At 35.1% G+C, this 18951-nt stretch overlaps 3 protein-coding genes across 5 annotated transcripts; all 3 read right to left on the bottom strand.

Moving 5' to 3' along the window:
- Positions 1-210: 210 nt before the first annotated feature.
- LOC145603613 (uncharacterized) lies at positions 211-9021 on the bottom strand. 3 transcript variants are annotated; one of them, XM_081659558.1, is made up of 13 exons: positions 8609-9021; positions 7654-7825; positions 7350-7567; positions 7135-7195; positions 6351-6423; positions 5027-5104; positions 4504-4661; positions 3744-3912; positions 3156-3621; positions 2645-3043; positions 1535-1738; positions 1188-1321; positions 211-797 (listed from the first exon to the last, which is right to left on the bottom strand). In XM_081659558.1, exons 1-13 carry the CDS (start codon positions 8975-8977, stop codon positions 626-628), a joined length of 2673 nt encoding a protein of 890 aa, XP_081515684.1. In that variant the 5' UTR covers positions 8978-9021; the 3' UTR covers positions 211-625. The 3 variants fall into 3 exon arrangements, with proteins under 3 accessions (XP_081515684.1, XP_081515685.1, XP_081515686.1); XM_081659559.1 differs by having other exon boundaries at positions 6351-6402; XM_081659560.1 differs by lacking the exon at positions 8609-9021 and having other exon boundaries at positions 7668-7819.
- Positions 9022-9572: 551 nt separating this feature from the next.
- Positions 9573-14425, bottom strand: LOC145605967 (uncharacterized). The gene is made up of 2 exons (XM_081662034.1): positions 14108-14425; positions 9573-9854 (listed from the first exon to the last, which is right to left on the bottom strand). The coding sequence occupies exons 1-2, from the start codon at positions 14257-14259 to the stop codon at positions 9779-9781; spliced, it is 228 nt and encodes a 75-aa protein (XP_081518160.1). The 5' UTR covers positions 14260-14425; the 3' UTR covers positions 9573-9778.
- A 1691-nt stretch (positions 14426-16116) lies between these two features.
- Positions 16117-18951, bottom strand: LOC145605220 (GDSL esterase/lipase LTL1-like). The gene is made up of 5 exons (XM_081661258.1): positions 18664-18951; positions 18439-18566; positions 17575-17817; positions 16803-17055; positions 16117-16710 (listed from the first exon to the last, which is right to left on the bottom strand). Exons 1-5 carry the CDS (start codon positions 18905-18907, stop codon positions 16478-16480), a joined length of 1101 nt encoding a protein of 366 aa, XP_081517384.1. The 5' UTR covers positions 18908-18951; the 3' UTR covers positions 16117-16477.

Below are 18951 nucleotides of genomic sequence, written 5' to 3'. Positions count from 1 at the left end.
AGTCAAATTTGTGCATTGACACGTATGTCAGTCAAATTGATGCACTTCTCGGAGAATATTTCATACAGTAATTTAATTTCCATGTCAATCAAACAAACACTTAATTTATGAGAAATATATAATTCGTCTTAAAAAAAAGAACATGTGATATTAAAGTGATTACATAAGAATTACATAACTTGGAAGCAAAGCAAATTTACAATCATTAGAGATACAATTTAAAATTAGACAACTGCATTTCCATTCAGGTTGGATTGCTCATACAACAATACACCACAAAGCAAGGCCCTAGAAACTGACTTGTACATAATTATCCTAATCCGAAATTCGACATAATAATTAGACAATAATTTGATTATGGCCCTTGCCAAAATAGACTCAAACTGAAAGACATATCAATCACCCAAATTGTATTGATCCAACTTAGAAGGATTCATTTGTCTCCTCTAAGAAATCCTATCACTATGTTGCAAGCTTACATCCATTTTCTTTGTAATAAACTTGAGATTTGCACGCTGTGGTCCATTCTGGATAATGGTTCTAAATTTCTAGGTTAAATCACAATCCTTACAGCTCATAATCAACGGGGAAATTTTCAATAATATTTACATAGATTTCTAACAGGTCAAGAAGCTTCATCAGAAGGGCTGTCTGGTGTTTGTCTAGCAGCAATCACCTTGTCGAGTGTCTCATCAGGAACTGTGATTCCACTAGTTTCTAGATCAGCAACAATTGCTATCGCTGCGTCAAGTTCTCCAAGATCAAGGCATAGAGTGATGATTTCATCATACAAAGGACTGTATACAGAAAAGTGACCAATTAGGTGAACTTAGAATTTCCACAGAAGTTGATAGATAATAAGTAAGTGACCAATATAGGAATCGTAAAATGGGCAGAAGTTTCAAGTTTGTTCCCAGCCAGTAGCATCTTTTTACTTCTTTAGCATTCCCCTGTCCAGTTTCAATCTCTATTAACAAGGTTGTTTACGGGGAAATTATTCTTCTTTGTCAAAGAGCATGACTTCATTGTTGTTTATTATGAATGTGGAGCATTATAAACTTACAGATATATATATTTTAACTCATCTACTACGCAGTACTATTAAGTAGAATATCTATTAATGAAATTTCTTAAAAAAGACGTATACTAAAAGAAATTCCAAGTTAAAAACAAATGTCAAGACTCACCTTCCAGATCTGTAGCCAAGACTATGTGTAGTCTGTAAGATTGTCAAGAAAGCTGAAGGAAGAGGAGCTTTTATGGCAGCACGAAGGATCATAGCACAGTCCCCAATAGTTGGTATACCACCTAACTCTATTACCTGAGACAGAATACAACTTTCAGCAATTAATTAACATCTACATGTGTTTTAATCTACATCAGCAAGTAAAGCAAACAATAAATTTAGTGACGCCAGCCCAAAGAACTTAATCTTTTGGAATTTTCTCTCATACTTGAGTTCCTGGAAAAAAGTCAAATCCAGGCTCTGGTAAAAATGAAGGATTCATGATTTATAATAAATTTAAAAACTTGCCTTTGACATAACTTTAATAGCCAATTCAACCTCCCATTCTTGAGACCACCTCCTTGGAGGTCTGTTCTTCAGCTCTCTATCCCATGTCCAGCCCCAGGCATCAGCAAGCGTGTACATATCGTCTACGTTAAAGATATTTCTATTCCTCATTTCTTCAAAAGCCTCATATAAATCTAGGGGAAACCAGTCATCATCATCATCATTCTGCACCAATGACATAGAGTGAGGCAGGCTGATACACATGCAAGCTAAAACACTAAGTAGATGACCATATGCAATAATATCCTTTCTTTCTTGTTAGAAATGTAGTAATGACCAAATTTTTATATTTCCAACCACCAGAATACATCATGTCTATATTAATCCTGCAAGTAACAAACTTAAGAAACTTCCTGACATTCCTGCACTAGGGAGCATAAATATCAAGAGATCGGTCTCCCTTTTTTGGAGGGTTTTCTCCCCCTTTGTGATAAGGATTGATAAGTCTCAATTACCAAAGCATTAAATTAACATCATGATGCAACCCAAAAGTATATAATGAGGCTCCATATAAACTTAGTTATGCAAAAATTACACTTTAATCAGTAAAATTGGAAAGTCAGTGAGTTTATACTCCTGAGACCGGACATAATAGTTATTTACTTATATTGTACAGTAACAAGATTTTTCAAAGTGATGATAGGAGGGAGCATGATTCACCAACAACTACTCTCTGAGATACACTCAAAGTCCACAAACAAACTCTCTCAAAACAAAGAAACACCTGATCTCTTGATCATACAAAACCTCCTTTTAGTATCTCATACTAATTAATGATACTCCAGACCTACAGTACTTTGTCATCTGCTGACAGAAATGGAAATTAGAGTTCCTTACACATGATGCCTAACATATTTTAAAGCCAGAGAATTCTTGCACCAACCCCCAATCTCCAAACCCCAAAAAAGGGTGGAGGACAGGGAACATAAAAGGAGCACTATCGTGTATGAGGGTGGGGAGCTGGCAGGGTGCTTGGAAGCAAGAATGACTACAGTAGGAAAAAAGAAGGCAAGACAACGTGCAGAGCACTAAACAATGCGTGTTTGTTAGCAAATAGCATAATTCTCATACCTCTGCAGCCATAGAAGCTCTTCTCCTTGATTTTTTCGAGGTTGTTGGCTGGTCTGCATCTTTTAACAATTGGACTCCAATCATTTGAAGAGGTTTTTTGGCTTCAGCTTCCTTGTCCTTCACCCTGTCTACCAGGCCTTCTTGACCTTCAGTTTGTTCCACCTCCACTTCTGTTTCTGCTTCCTCTTCGTCATCAGCTTCATCGTCTTCAATTTCTTTCGAAGCATCCTCCACAATATCGGCATCATCTATCATTTCTTCAGGTTCTGATTCTTGCCCATCTGTGGGATTTACATTATCATAGATTACTCGCTCCCCAAGAAAACGACGCTTCCAAAATTCTGTGTTGCCCTCTTCCAGTTTGATTCTTGAAATTAATTCATCCACCTCTTCATCAACCTGTCAAAACAATCTTTTTTAATTAAAGAACCATTATATAAAAAAATATAGTAGAAAAAGAACAGGAAAGGATAGCAAGAGATTGCAATCTGATCCAGAACCAAGAGATCACCTCCTCCTCTTCCTCCTCCACTGGAGGAACCCATAGTGGACGACCACGTGAGATGTTAATTCTCCTAGCCTTTTGTACTCGCTGATAGAGCACATTCCTAGTTCCATCGATAGGAAGACCTTGGGCTTCCAGTTCTTCTTTTAACTCAGACACTACCATCTTACTAGCCGCTTTTGGTTTTATAACATTTTTCTCACGACCTTTGATTAGTTTCTTCAATCTTTCCTCCACTCTTATATAATCAAATTCTGATGCATTTGGTCCAAGAACAGCTGGTCCTTCATTCCTCAAGTGTTTCAAAAGCTTCCTATGGCGTATCTTCAATTCTTCAAGACATCTTTGTTTGTAAGAGGTTTCCACTGGATTCGAGTAAATGAACCCTTCTGCATCAGGATCCAGAGGAGTTTTTCCTCTTCGAGGAACCCAGCGTTTGCGCTCACCAGTTAGCCCACCCTCTGAAATATACCTGGGGGCTTACCAAAAAGAATAATTAATCACCGGAATTTTCTTTGCGTATGATATACTGCGAGAATTATTTCCAAATATAAATAGCCTGAAGCCAAAGCTCAAGAAACAGACATTAATCACCTGGCCATGTAGTCAATTTCATATCCAAGGTCAGCCTCTTCTTGCAAAGGCTCAATCCATGAGCTGACTAATGTCCTGTATTTTTTACTCAAAATCATAGCTCTTGATGGAATTGGCAGATTATCCTTAGCCATAGCTTCTAAAGCTTCAAGCAATTCTTCAATTCTTCCTGTTCTCCACCCAAATCACAACAAGTTAGGATCAAATTTTGACAGCAAATAAGTTAGGAGCCCGAGCATCAGAATATTTAAACTATTTGTAACTGAAGCATTGATTGTTTTGCAGATTGAACAAGTTAGCATTCGAGAGTGAGCTGCCAACATGTTATTTGGCACCTTAAGACATGTTTAAAAGCACAGGAAACTTAGCAGAATATTCCCGCAAAGTAGGATTCTCTTTAAAGATGATGAGTCTATAATTTATATAATATTAAATTTAAAAAATAAGAAAGCGACATTAAAATTTATATTTTCTGCTTGGACATTGTATCATATATTTACTTGGCTCTTGAAATTAGAAATAAGCATACATTACTGAGAATTCCAATCTTCTTTAATAAAATATAATGCCCAGCCCATGATTGAATGAACAACTATATAAATTCTCTGCCACTATGCAATATCAAGAGCATAATATGCTTCCAAAATTAGCATAATTAGGATAAGCATGCAATGCTGAAGTATAGAGGAAATAAAATGCTGTCTTAAGATAGAGTAGCTATTTCTGCCAGTGGCATAACAAAGAAGGTTGAATTTTTCACCTTCTCGACACAAGGCTCGAAGGTACAAAGAAAGTGGATCACCAAAGTTTCCTTCATTATGTAAAATTTTTACGCCCCCTTCGAAATTTTTCAATGCACGGAAATGCCTAATAGCTTCACGTGTCACACAATACTTGGTGAAGCATTCTACCAGCAACCTGAAGACATTAACATTTTTAATGTCACAAGAAATTTGACAAAAAGGTAAATTGGATTAGAAAGGGCTTATCTAATTCCAAATTACAAGCTTAAAATCCTACTGATAAAAAGATTGGCCAAGATGCAGTGTAAAAAATTCTCAAGAAGTAAAGATCAATACTGTAAACTAATGTCTAAGCAGTGCATGCTCTTCCACAAAAATAAGATGGAATGCCAGACTGCTATATGCCAGGTCTAATGCTACAAAACTCAATTTTATCTAATAAAAAAGGGACGTGCATTCAACAATCCTCATAACTACGTAAATCAAATCAAAGATACTTACAATCCTCATAACTAAGTAAATCAAATTAAAGATACTTACGCATATGTTCTCACATTTGGTTGTATTCTTTTATAATCTTCAACCATCAAGCCAAGCAGCTCAGCCACATCCTGAACCCTAATTTAACAGAAAGAAAAGGCATTTGGAATTAACACTGCTGAATGGCTCAAAAGCACAAACATAAAATACTCAACAAGTAATCACACCCAAAAAAAAAAAACAAAAAAAAAAAAAAAGCATACTATCAATTTCAAAAAAAGGAAGCATAACATCATATCTGCTAAAGCTAAAGTAAATAGCGACTAAGATATTAAGAATTCCTATCCACAAAATAAAAAGATATTAGTAATTCAGATTCATAAACCCATCAAGAAAAAGTGGCAAATATTTCAAGGGATATAAAAGTAGAAACAAATGAATAACCATACAGTTCAATACTTGGAACTTGCGAAACCCAAACGACTTTGGCTACCCAACATATTTGGTAGTACCTTTAAGCTTTAACATGTTTGGTTTTTCCTCATAAACTCCGTACAATATATAACCTCGCTTTTCAATTGGTTATGTACAACACATTAAGGTATGATACTAGGATATGAGCTGGTGTGTAGGACTCGGTTGTTATTGATTTTATCCTTTTGGGGTTGGAGGTGGGGTGGACGGAGGAAGGCTATGTAGCCTAAAGATACAGGAGAGAAAGGACAAACACAATGGCTATGATAAAAAAATAAATAAATAAATAAATAAAATAAAATTAAAAAAAAAAAAAAGGTAAAATTGTTGAATGTTTCTATTAATGATTAAGATTTTTCCATCCCCCCCCCCCCCAACACACCTTATAAATAAAGTTCTAGTACCAATCCTGGTGTTGATAATGTTGGACTGTTGGTAATGCCAAATAAAGTTATTTTTTCCTCCAAGAAGTAAATAAAGTTACACATATTTGAAACGACACCATGGTTGTCATCCTTATGGAAGGTGAATCAGAATTCAAATTGAATGTTTTTAAGCAAAAAAAAAAAAAAAAAAAAAAAAAAAAAAAAAAAAAAAAATCCATTTAACGGAAAACAAGGAGGTGCCAAGTGACAAGGTGAGACTAGAAGGAAAGCATTTAAATTCAAATGGAAGAACTCTGATACTTCATCTACTAACAGAAACAAGTTTTCTACAAGTATTGTATAAAGAAGCTTTACTACAGCTAAGCTAAAAAAAAAAATGTAAAATAAACCAATGAAAAAGGAAGAAAGTAATTGCAGCAAACACAGTTGTCATACATAGAAGGAAGTAATTGAGGCAAACACAGCAGAGTCATACATAGTTGATAGACCCATACATGGACAAATATCATTATGGAATTACTCACCTATCATAGGACTCAGCTCTTGTATATGCCTGGATCACCCAATTATATGTCTCTGCATCAGGTTTCATATAATCTGGTAAGCAAAAGTTAAGATGTAAGATCTGAAACCATGGTATATAGACAGTTAGATGCAATTATTAATATAGCATCCATGAGCTCAGTCTAGCGTTAGAATTACCCATACAAATTCTGCAGGTTTTTATAAAAATTGGTGGTCATGAGCTTTCTTTCATTTATGGGAGATGGGATGTATTAGCAGTGCAGTGGGTACATGCTAGGCAAGGTTAGTTATTATGTTGTCACTACTCACTTGTCAGCATAGCTGATACATGTTTACAAGTTGTCAGGCCAGTACGTAGCTTGGTCTTATTGAATACAAGTATTATTCTATTATCTTGTTCAATTGTTTCATAGCTATGTTACTTTGGAACCTTGTCTTTGCGTCCTCAAAGAATCACCGTATGATTCCAATTTTCTAGTTTAAGTGATGATTCCCCTACTCTCCAAGCTGTCTTTTAGGCCTTTGGTGTCTCGTTTCTTTCTATTAAATGGCAGACTGTTTTCCTTTTTCTTTGTCTATGACATGTGAACATATGTTGTGTGAGGTTGATACAAAATTCAGATACTGTATAAAACTTGCAAGCATGCTAGCTTCTTTTGGAGGTGAAGAATGTATTTTTAAACTCTAAAAATCAAACAAGGATAAAATCCTTTATTGCAAAAATTGAAATACATATGTTGCAAAACAACACATCATAGAGTCAGTGGAAAGATAACGGCCTACCTTCTCCAAATTCCATGTTCTCAAATGTTGCAAATGCCACTTCAGGTATTCCACAAGTCGCCTACATGTACAGCTCATGCTTAAGTTTTAGCAGGCAACAAGGCCACAAAAAGATGTACGGAGTAATTTGAAACTTACATCCCTTGGCATACTTTTAATCAACTAAGCTCAAATATAAAAAGTAAAGAGAGGCAAAAGCAAATTGAAATTCACACCTGAACACTCAAAAGGCAGTTAAAGTGGAAAGTTGTAGCCATCCGGCCAGCTGCCTCCATTTCATAAGCAATAGTCAAGGCATTGGAGTGATCCCCAGCTTTACAGTCTTCCTCAATCATGAGATCGTAAATCTCATCAGTAGCCCTCAATCCACCTTCAGCACCCTTTAGAAACACCTTGTTGGCATCTTCCAAATGATTGCTTCTAACCAGCTCCTCTGAAAACAAAATTTCGACTCACTATGGATAGATCAAAAGAAAATTCGACATAATGCCACCAAAAACTATGCTAATCATATTATACCAACAAGAACCAACCAAGCTTTCCGGATGTCATAATTTAACTTCTCCATTGCCGCAAGGATTTCTAAGCCTCTGGAAGCATGGCCTTTCGACCCAAACAAACGAACCAATGCTACAAATGTCTCGTGGAGAGGAATAAGCCCCACACTCAACTCTCTTCTCAGTGATTGCATCTACATCCATGTCAATCCTCAACTCATCAATGAACACCAATAATACAACCCAATAATTCAATGGCTATCAAAAATTTTAATCAAAATTATAAACACACTCTATTTAATTAGCGACATTTCTATTTTGTGGGGTGTCCCAAATTACTAGGCTCATTTTATCTAACTAATTAAATTATGAATTTTTTCCATGTTAAAAATAACAGTCCGTATGGATATAATTAAAAAAATAGCGTTATGGAATGAATTTATTCTCATGGTAATGCTAGTTCACCTCTAAGTCCCTAAAGTATCTTTGTCTTCACTAATTTTCATTAGTCATTACCATCTAATACACCTGGGGGACGAAAATTTGCAAAGAAAATCTCAAAAGTTCAGGGATGGGGTTGCATACTTGCATGCATTATTATAGAAATTAAGATGATACATTCCAAGCAAAATTACACTATCCTCTTTGCCACCATTTATTACCACCAACCAAACAAATTGACATGATCTAAGGATTTGATGTGTAGTATACTAGTATCATAATAAAACATTACATAAATAACCCATAGTAAATCATCATAATTCGAGTCAATTTTTTGAAAATGACGCTCTAACCAAGTGTGGCATATTAAAGTGGGACGAAAAAACTAAAAATAATACAAAATTTTAGCAATAGATTTATGGCCATAATGATCATAACAATAAAGGGTTGCAAAATCACATAACAAACCAAAATTTACTATTTTTTTCATCAATTAGATAAATATAAAGACAAATTAAGAGATTAAAGAGAATTACAGCGCCTTCTTCATCAGCATTAAGAACATGAGCAACAACCAAGCCATGATAAGACCTAGGTCCAGGACTAAGACCAGCAACAATCATATCATAAATAACATCAGAAACTCCAATTGCATCTCGATTTCTAGCCTTAATCATCAGCTCTTCCATGAATACTAGCCTTAAACTCTTCTCGGTCCCCGACAATGCCGTCGAAGAGTCATCCCCCTTCGGCTGTCGCCGGCGCCGGGACTTCCGCTCCGGCGATGAGACCGCCGATACGATGACGGAGTTGGGTGGCTTCAATGGAGGAGGAGAGAGAAAGTGAGGAGAATAATGGAGTATTGGATTGAAAGGGAGGAATTTGGAGGATAAGATGTGCGCCATTGCTGGAGAGCTGTGAGTGAGGAAGAAGGTTGGATAAGGCTTGGGTTTTGTGGAGGTTTAAGAATTAAAATACATATCTGGCGGGGTATTCGTATTCATTTCGTATTTCATCATTTTTATTGTATAAATGTATAATCGGTTGTACATACAACGAAGAGGTGTCAATTATTTTTATCGTATAAATGTATAATCGGTTGTACATACAACGAAGAGGTGTCAATTTGAGTCACTAGGTCGGGTAAGGTTAGATCATATCAAGTCTAATTTGGGTTTGTGATTGATAAAATATTGTGATTGTGAATCTGATTTTTCTTAATGCTTCGCAAAATGAATTATATTTCATGCACCATAAACCTTGTTCTTATTTACTCGTATTTCTTTGTTATTACTTACTCGTATTTCTTAATATATTATGAGTTTATCAAAAGCTATTACTGCTAGTCAAAATTGTATTTATTACGAGTAGATATCATAAGCGTTTATAAGATATCAAATTTATTAAGATCGCAAAATTAATCAAGCGATCACGCAATGCAACTATTATCTCCATCTACAAAAATGTACTTTACAAAACCATAAATCATCGCACAAGGACTGCAAAATGAGAATAATGTAAGCCATATTACTCTTCTCCATCATGTCAACAACAAACTGAACCTAAGATAACCTCATAAGAATTAGCTTGTTCATGAGAGCTAAAGCATAAAATTATCTCTTCCATGTACATACGATAAAATCTACGGTAACTGATTATACTGTTCTGTTGACCCGTATGTAGCCTGAACTATTTGCCAAAAACAACTACTTGTCTCCCTTTGTACTGTCTTTCTTATGAATATCTTTATCCAGCTCTTTGGGTTTTGCCTTCTCAGCAGACCTGAAAGAGGCAAATTAGTAAACTCATTAAAACTGAAATGCTTAAACACAAACTTCTGTATTGGTGGAAAAGTAACTGAAAAAAAAATGACAGTAACTCCATATGAATGCATCTGGGCAAAGATAATCACTTGTTAATATCTTATGAGTACATCATAGAAATATTGGTTTTTTACATCCTTTACAAACCTCCACCCATTATAAGCAACAATATAATTGAATTTTCTCCACATATCTGATTTCATCTTGTGTGCCTACAAGGCTACAATCTAAAGTCCACATAAAAAACTAAAAATCTCATGCTACAGCTAGTGACTAAGGTAGATTAATCATAAGAGAAGAGAAGAATGAATAGTGATAGTTTGGGCAAATCCCTCACTTTTATCACACAACCGTATGAAAGTTGACTAGAGAAGAGGGGAAAGATCGTACATGTTATACAATTTTCATTCCCATATGGCCATATCCTTCTATATGCTTTTTTAATGGCCAAGTCTAGCTCGATATCTTTGACTTGGTGCTCCTGCCTTTTGAAAACATGGGACAAAATTGAATTAATGAATTAAGCTTGATAATTTATGAGGTTTATCTCCACTCCCAATCCCTTACACCCAATTACCTCGATTAAATGCTTTGTATAAGAATTCTAATTCACCATTAGAAATGTCAGTGGGGCGTGTCAAATAGGAGACCCAACTCATCCTCATCCATGTAGGGTGGGATGGGTCTCAAGGCGGGTGGTGGGGCAAGGTAGATTTTAGATTGTACCCGCCCCATCCTTGCCTCATCCACCCCACTTCGTACCCGCTCCATCCCCACCCCATATACTTTTATACAATTTTATAAAAAATTTATGTAAAATAAAATAGTAAATATAATACTTTGTAATACACTTATATTATAAACAAAAAAATGTGTAATATTTAACATTTTTTTTTACTAATTATGTAGGATTGTGTATTTAGGAGGCGGGGATTAGGCAGGATTTGGGTTGGGATTAGGTAAGGGTGTATATCGGGGTAAGGCGGGGATGATTTTGAAATCGTACCTACCGAAGCAGGGATGGGATGAATTTTGGACCCACTGCAGAGATGGGATGAAAAATTTAGGTGGGGATGGAGATGGGAAGGCCACCATCTGTCCCACCCCATTGACATTTCTATTCACCACCATATGTGCAATATCAATCTTAACAAGAGTGAATGACATAAATGGGATATATTAAAATACCAAGTATAAACACAAAGCACACATGATGATTTCACAATATCATTTTAAAATAAAGCAATAAACCAACATAGAAGTATGTCAATGGGTGAAGGAAATAGTAAATAAATAAAAAATCAATACAAATCTAATTGATTCCACATGATAACCCAATAATTAAATCATAAGCCCAAAATGCGATCAATGGGTGACAAAGGAATGATTAATTTAGCCAATTTTAGTGATGTCTACGGGTCGGAGCCACTAGTCAATACGAGAAAAATTTGCGATTCTTATGTATTTGATGACTTTAGATAATTGTTGTTTACATTTTTCATAATATGTGGACAAAACCGCAAAAGTACAATGCTTGTGTAGTGGTTTCAACGGTAGTAGTCAACGTAGTAGTAAAACAGCTTGAAAATTTAGGTACTAAAATTAAAAAACAATTATTTGGAAGAATAATATTTTTAATTATCTTGAAGAAAAAATTAGTAGATTAATACTTTATAAAAAAATAAAAATATTGGAAGATGATTATTTTTTTTTTTTTTTTTTTTTGAATTAGACAAAAATCCTATAATTTTCTTGTCTAATTTACCTCCAAAGCAGCCATTCGGAAGATGCTAACAAGTTCTTAGTTTCTTGTCTAAATCTAAGGTACATTTCATACACTTACATAAAAAAAACAAGGGAGATTACAATCAAGTAAACACATACCAAGAATGGTATAAATGTATAAGAGCACAAATCACATTCACAAAATCATAAACTTAAGTAACAAAATCTAATAAGTGCAATTTTACAGGTAGTGATTCTTGTGTGAATAAATAAGGGCAATTTAACTTAATTTGCTCTTCTACTTCTTAGCTATTTATAGTGCTCCATGACTACCTCAAATTAGTCAAGCTAAATGTGCTACGAATGTAGGCTAAGTAGGAGAAAGATTGTTCATACTTCCTCCGTTTCTATTTAGTTGACGCGTTTGATTTAGGCACATATATTAAGGAGAGGAGAGAGAGTGATAGAGAATGAAAAAGCAAGTGGGGTAGCTTGTAAATGCAAGGTAAAAAATTTACCCAAAAAGGAATATGTGTCAACTAAAAAGAAACGGAGGTAGTAAGTGTTTTAAAGTATGCTTTGATTACTTAAAGAAAGAATACAACTTGAAGGTGTTGGCTCATATGTACAAATGACCCTAGGAGCCTAATTATAGTACTCCATCCTACCTACAAAGTTTTTCTAGATTCTTCCTAACCTCCTCAAATGGAAGGGTCTAGACTACCTTCTAGAGTATTCCCACCTCCAAAGGATCTACATACAAGGAGGTTCTACACAAATATATGCTAGAATGTACAAGAGAAGTACACTACTTATGTACATACATAGAAGGACCAAGAAACTATCTACTATGTACAAAATCTTCTTTAAATATTCCAAAGTCATCCCCTCCAGAATTCTCTCCCATAGAACCTCCAAGAGATGCAACCTGCTTTTTCCGGACTCCTTGCTGCCCAAACCCATATTTCAGGATCTCGTCTTGGAAAACCGACACCCTTCCATGCTAATCCTTGGCCCAAAATATGGTGAACCACCGAATTTGAGCCCATTTGACCCTCTAAATGACTCATTATTGTGATACCGTCAAATGGGTGTTCATTAGAATACAAGGCCATAACAAAGCCCCCTAGCCATGATTATGCCTTATTGCCTAGTGACCCATTGACGCCCGTGACAATTAACCAACAATCTATACTACCACATGAGATAAAGACCAAACTAAAACCGATTCATTTCATTGGTTAGAATAGTTCAACCTAGTCAAATCTCCTTGCTTCCAACACAAGATCTCATCTTCTTTTCGCCTCCTCTACAATAGTGCACAAAACTGCCTAAGATTTCTCAATACCTATTCTCTAAGTTTTTACTCAACGTTAATACTCAATAGGATTCTACACTTATAAAAGAGCACCAATTTGATAGTCTCCTTCAAAGTGCTTTCATTTCCCAATTTTTACACAAAGCACACCCTAGATGACTATTTGAAACTCCTCGACATAGGTTTGCTTGATAAAATTTCCCCTAACTTCTTCAACAATAGCCTATGATCTATATATAACAATAATTCTTCATTAGTTGATTATAATTCTCAGTTTTGCTTTCCTCTAAAGCCCACAAGGCTTGATTTCACATACTGTCACAATTACCTCAACATCGTAACATTCACTGCAGTATTCACAACCTGATAAGTAGTAAACTCTCGAGTCAACAGTTTATACTACCACATGGTATAAAGACCCCACTCAAATTGATCATTTCATCCGTTCAGTAGCTAAAAATAAAATCTAAAGTAGCAAACCTCGATAAATCCTTGAACTTACATCGGAGTACAGGAGTAGCATATTTCAACATAGTCAGTCTTCTTTACCTCATATACAAAAACTCACCCCTATTAAACTCCTCAACAACAGTGCACAAAATTGCCTCAAACTTCCTAATTTCTATTCTGTATTCTCTACTATTGAGATTCTCCCTTTAACCTCGCTGAGTTACTGTAACTGCCTCTGTTACTTGGACTTGGGAACTCATATCAGACATGTTTACATGTCCAAGAGTCCAATTCAACTTCTCCATGAAAAATTTCCATAATAATTGTCCAAAATGAAGGGTCAAAGTTTCCATATCCATGTCAAAATGTCGAGGATCTAATTAAACACGTATACTTCAGGTAATCGAAGAATCGAAATAACATAACCCACTATTTGTACTATAATTTAACATCTGGGAGTTGCTAAAGAACATCAAAAATCATGATTGACCCACAAACAACTTCCTCTTGTACCCTCGTGATCAAAACAATAACCCAAATTCACAATCAACCCTCAAAACCCAAAACCCAAATTTCATCAAATAGCAGTTGCAATTCACAAACAATCAACAAAACCCATCAAACAATAAAATCATAAAATGACAATAATTATTCAAATGTTGCAAAATAAGAAAAACCCATAATCAAAATTAAAGAAAGGGAGTAAAAAAGAGATATACTTGGAAGCAGCAGAAGATTCTTCTTCAAGCCAATTACGAATGTGACGAACATTGCGACGGAAAACAGCAGCAGATTGTCTAACGTCGCTTTTGGCAAGAAGAATAACAGCACCAACAGCTGCTACTGTCACTACAAAATTCGTCAATCCCATCTTCCTTTTCTTTCTTTTACCCTCTTTCTCTCTCCTCTAAAGATTGAATTTTTTTTAAAAAAAAAAAAATTTGTGCGATTTCTAGTTGAGAATCACAAGAACCTAGCTCTCTCCTCTCTGTATGTTGAGGTCTTTCATTCTTCTCCAAGAAAGGGATTTTAATTTTTGTTTTTTTTTTTTTGTTGAGGGGGACCAAATGGCTGAATTGGGCTTGCATTTTTGTGGGGTTTTCAGTTTTTGCCTATATCAGCCCTAAGTAAAAGTCTTACAAAACTACCCTCAAAAAAAAAAAAAAAAAGTCTTACAAAACTTTTGTCAATTGTTTTATAATTTCTAAAAATTTATTGCAAATTCTTTCGAAAAAAACGTTTAACGAGTAATTAAATCATCTTGATAAAATAAATTACGCCCTATAGATTACGGAATTGTTTGGTAATCGGCAGTTGGTTGTTGGCTTGTTTACTTGGCTTGTTTGACTAGATGGAAGTATTAGTTGTATGGATTGGCTTTAAAGTTAGTTGTTTAAGCCAGCCTTTTACAAAAGTGTTTGGTAAAATTATTTATGGTTATTATCTAATTATTAGTGATAAAGTGGGCTTATAAGCCAAAAGCCAATAGAAAAAGCTAATCTTATCAGCTTTTGGCGGAAAAGCCAGCTTAAATGCCAACAAAAAAACCAACTACCAAACATATTTTTTTGGTTGTTTGACCAAACTAAAAAGCCTAAAGCTAGGCCAAAAGCCAATTGTCAAACACCCCCTACTTAAAAAGTTTAAAATGACAAGAGGACAACTTGTCAATGAAACTTTGTGCAAAGATATTCAAAAGGTTTACTTAGATCATTTGTTGAGAGACCAATTAGTTAATTGATATATAATATTGATTTGCATTGATCAATATGTACTTATGAATGGTAGTGCTTTATACATAATTGTCTAAAAACCATGAAGGGCATGAACAAGATCTCATCACTTATGCATTATATGTTTATTAGACTTCTTAGCTTGACAAACCATATTCCTTTTGGCATATTCAATAGAAAACAAGGAACAAATTTGCTGTAATTTCTCCTTAATTAGAATAAAGTAACTGACTAATTTGACTAGCTAGTATGCAAATAGCTACCCACCACATATTACTTTCTTCTGCATTAGCCTCAAGAGTCTAAAATCCAACTCTGTTACAAAAGGTTTTAACTAATGATCTATTGATGAACACTGTTAGGCACCCGGAATAGTGTAGCTAGGCAATACAAGATTACAAGGTGGTGATTCAATAGACTTTTCGACTATACAACTAGCTCCGGCAAATTAGTATAGAAGATGGACCATTCTTTCATCTTAATTGGAGTATTACCATAAGAGAAAAAGATGATGGAAATCGAGTTGCTAATAGTAAATTAGTAATACATTGCCTAAACTAGAACACCCCTTTAGTGAGGTTGGTTTTGCTAATAGATTAGGACTTTAACTCGATAATTAGCTTTAATTAATTGTGACAATTGTTGATTAGTTTGAATAGCTGGAACCTGGAGTTATATATGCTGTATGCATGAACTGCGCTGCAGTTATGAGCCACCTACTCTATATAAGATTAATCCTCAATAATTCACTTTTCATGCCAATTTTTTCTAGTATAAAAATAATCTTTTTCAGCTAAATTACTTCGTAATTTAATATATTGTCGGATTAGTCGCGGTCATATAGGTTACACAGATTGCAATTAACTAGCTAAATAATCAAGACGAGCTGATCTGATATGTACAAATCTTGTAAGGAAACCATAGCTCTATCTACCATTTGTGTGCTCATAACCACGCATGAGGAATTGATTCAACATTCATGTTGCATAAATTGCTAATAAGTTCAATTTTGCCATGCACAATTTATTAACCTTCAATTCTAGCTATAAATTAAAGAGAACAAATTCAAAAAGGAGTTTGAGTTGATTTTCTTGAACATAACAATCCATCTATTACTTATTAGGTTACACCATCTTCAAACAGTTCTAGTCTTCTCCATTTAAAAAACTCCTCTTAGCCCCCCCAAACACAATAGGCCAACATGCAATCGTACAAAGTCACTCATTACTACTAACCTTAAACTCTGCAACAACTTAGAAATCCATGACATGCATAACTTAACAAGGACTACCTATTTCTCCCTAGCAAAGTAAATGGATACTACGATACGATACGATACATAGGCTTATCACTTAATCAAACTCTAGAATCCAGCTCCATTATAGTGCTGAGGTTCATTGGGTGCATGTAGTCTGTGTTGCCACTCAAAATCTGGTCAACGATCAACCTATTCGCCCTCTCTGTTGGGTGAAAAGCATCCCAAAACGCGTATGCATCCCTATTTTGACACAAATTTGATACCACTGAGCAAATTCCTAGTCCATTGTATGGTCCTTGTCCACAACATGCCACCTTTGATGTCACAAACCCTACATAAGAACAAGAAATGCTACTTCAGAGGCCTTATATTATATATCTCCCCTGATTTTTTTAATATATTTGGCATAATATATATAATTACCATATGATTGAGGGCTTTCAATGAAATCCATGTGCATTTTAAATGCATTAGCAGCAACAAACACATTCGAGCCAGCTTTGTTGTTAAGCTTACTGATCATGTCAACAAGTCGAGGATTGAACAAAGCAGCTGCCCTTTGTGGTTCCTCTGCACAATTTCCATTTCTGCCTCTTTGTGCTATCTCTGATGGTACACACCCTAGTGGTCCAGTCCCTGTTACTAGGACTCTTCGAGCTCCCAAATCGTACAATTTCTGCAATCATATTAATTCCAAGTAATTAAGCATGTAATTATGTAAACCTATACGAAGTATATGCTTCCATTCTGCATCAAAAATTTTATGTGTGCTTATAGAGGTAATCATCAACCGGTTCGTGCAGGCTAGGCTTGCTAGCTAGCATAGGTATGGAGAAATTAACCAGAATTGAGTGTGTAAAAAAATGGCTAATAAACTTTTATTTTACGGAGTAACATATAACAAAAATAGTTCATTAAAAACATCACATAAAAGTACTAGTTCTTAAAATGGATCTATCAACCACTATCATAATATAGTCATAAATGTAAACAACAAAAAGTTCAACATGGATGCATAAAATGCCTAGTGGTAACAAAGTCTGTGACATTAACAAAAGGCATATATTTGGTAATCTTGCTTTAATTTATAGCACTTATGTTTTCATGTGACAGCATAGTATTGCAATTTGCAGGTAAATGTAACCAAATTGTGTTACACTAGTTTAAGATAAAAATAAGATTAGTTTATTTTCACCTCAAGAATCCTGCTGTACTCTTGTATGAGAAAATCAACATAAGCAGGGAGTGTGAACTGGGTAGATCTGACTGAGAAAGGCACCAAGTAGTAGTTGTTAACGAAATCATTGCCTCCGAGGGTGATCAGCACCAGAGCTCGGTTTACTAGCTGTTGAGCTCCGGCTTCTCCAATTAAGGCACTCACTCTTTGTTGGTACTGAAGGAAATAATCTAGCTGCCTGTAGATTCTGATTATATTCAGCTGAAAAAAAAAAATGCAGCATCAGTCCTTTTTTCGGAAATAATCTATGGGACTTTTTGGTTACATATCAAAACAAGTATTTTTTTTAACTAGTAACATACTACGTTATGAGCCAGTAAGAAGAACATTTAGAACAAAATCATTCAGGAATAGAGTACCATAGTTTTTTGTATGAAAGATCCATGCAATTTTCCAAATATAGTATAATCAAACTATTGTACATTCATGGAGACGTGGGAATTAATGAATTATTTTTATCGTACACTATGGTATAGACTATATAATATAGCTCATTGAACTAGCTTAGGTTAGAGAGAATTAAAGGTCTACAAAATGTTCAATAATTGAAGAGCAAATGCTACAAATATACTAATCCATGCAGTAAGCCAAAAATGGAAAGTTGTCACACTCGAAATTGGACCATGTAAAGCAAGGCAGTACTTCTAACTTAGATGTTTTTTTTTCATCATTTTGTACTTACCACATTGTCAGTGAAATTAACCATACATGCTCATATTTACACAAAAAAAAAAAGCTTATATCGCGATGAGAACAAATTAAATATTTAAATATATTGCAAACCAATTAATAATGTGAAGATAAATTTTGTATGATTCTTACAAACTGAATCCCGGTGTCATTAAGGATTCCAATCCCAGCTGAAGCAAAATTAGCTCCAACTAGTAGCCTCTGCCCCGTTAGCTCGGGACTCAAGTATGGCAATGTAGGTTGTGAACCAAGTTTTTCACCTAATTATAAGAAGGAAAAAAAAAAACACATTAGCCTAACACATAAGACTTAAGACATAACAAGATAACATGCAACATAAATATTGTGAAACTTAACTGATGATATCAGGGATGTTAAGTCCATTGGAGAACCTCCCAGTGGCACGATGTGTAGGGTAGTCGATACCATAGGGAGGAGAATCAGCGCGAGCAGTGGTGGCAAGGAAGTTATTGTTGCCACTATCGACAAGTGAGTCACCAAACACGAAGAAAGCTCGAGGACCATCCTGACCAACAGCAGAGGAAAACAGGAATGAAAGTAATAATGTAAAAACCAGGAATATAGCTAATGTAGTTTCCATTATTATGTATGACAGAAAATGAGCAGCTTTTTAACACAAACAAG

The sequence above is a fragment of the Chenopodium album genome, chromosome 22, assembly GCF_948465745.1.
Source record: "Chenopodium album chromosome 22, dcCheAlbu1.1, whole genome shotgun sequence".
NCBI lineage: Eukaryota > Viridiplantae > Streptophyta > Magnoliopsida > Caryophyllales > Amaranthaceae > Chenopodium > Chenopodium album.
The sequence above is the reverse complement of the archived record's forward strand: the minus strand, read 5'-3'. Positions and strand labels throughout refer to the sequence as shown.

Coding starts and splice junctions, on each gene's coding strand:
- LOC145603613 (XM_081659558.1), bottom strand. CDS start 8,977: ATGGCGCACATCTTATCCTCCAAATTCCTCCCTTTCAATCCAATACTC. Junction 7,568..7,653: donor AGCTTGGTTGGTTCTTGTTG/GTATAATATGAT, acceptor TTTTGTTTTCAG/AGGAGCTGGTTAGAAGCAAT. Junction 4,662..5,026: donor CCAAATGTGAGAACATATGC/GTAAGTATCTTT, acceptor TAATGTCTTCAG/GTTGCTGGTAGAATGCTTCA.
- LOC145605967 (XM_081662034.1), bottom strand. CDS start 14,259: ATGGGATTGACGAATTTTGTAGTGACAGTAGCAGCTGTTGGTGCTGTT. Junction 9,855..14,107: donor GAATCTTCTGCTGCTTCCAA/GTATATCTCTTT, acceptor TGCCTCTTTCAG/GTCTGCTGAGAAGGCAAAAC.
- LOC145605220 (XM_081661258.1), bottom strand. CDS start 18,907: ATGGAAACTACATTAGCTATATTCCTGGTTTTTACATTATTACTTTCA. Junction 18,567..18,663: donor TAACATCCCTGATATCATCA/GTTAAGTTTCAC, acceptor TCTTATAATTAG/GTGAAAAACTTGGTTCACAA. Junction 17,818..18,438: donor ATGACACCGGGATTCAGTTT/GTAAGAATCATA, acceptor TTTTTTTTTCAG/CTGAATATAATCAGAATCTA.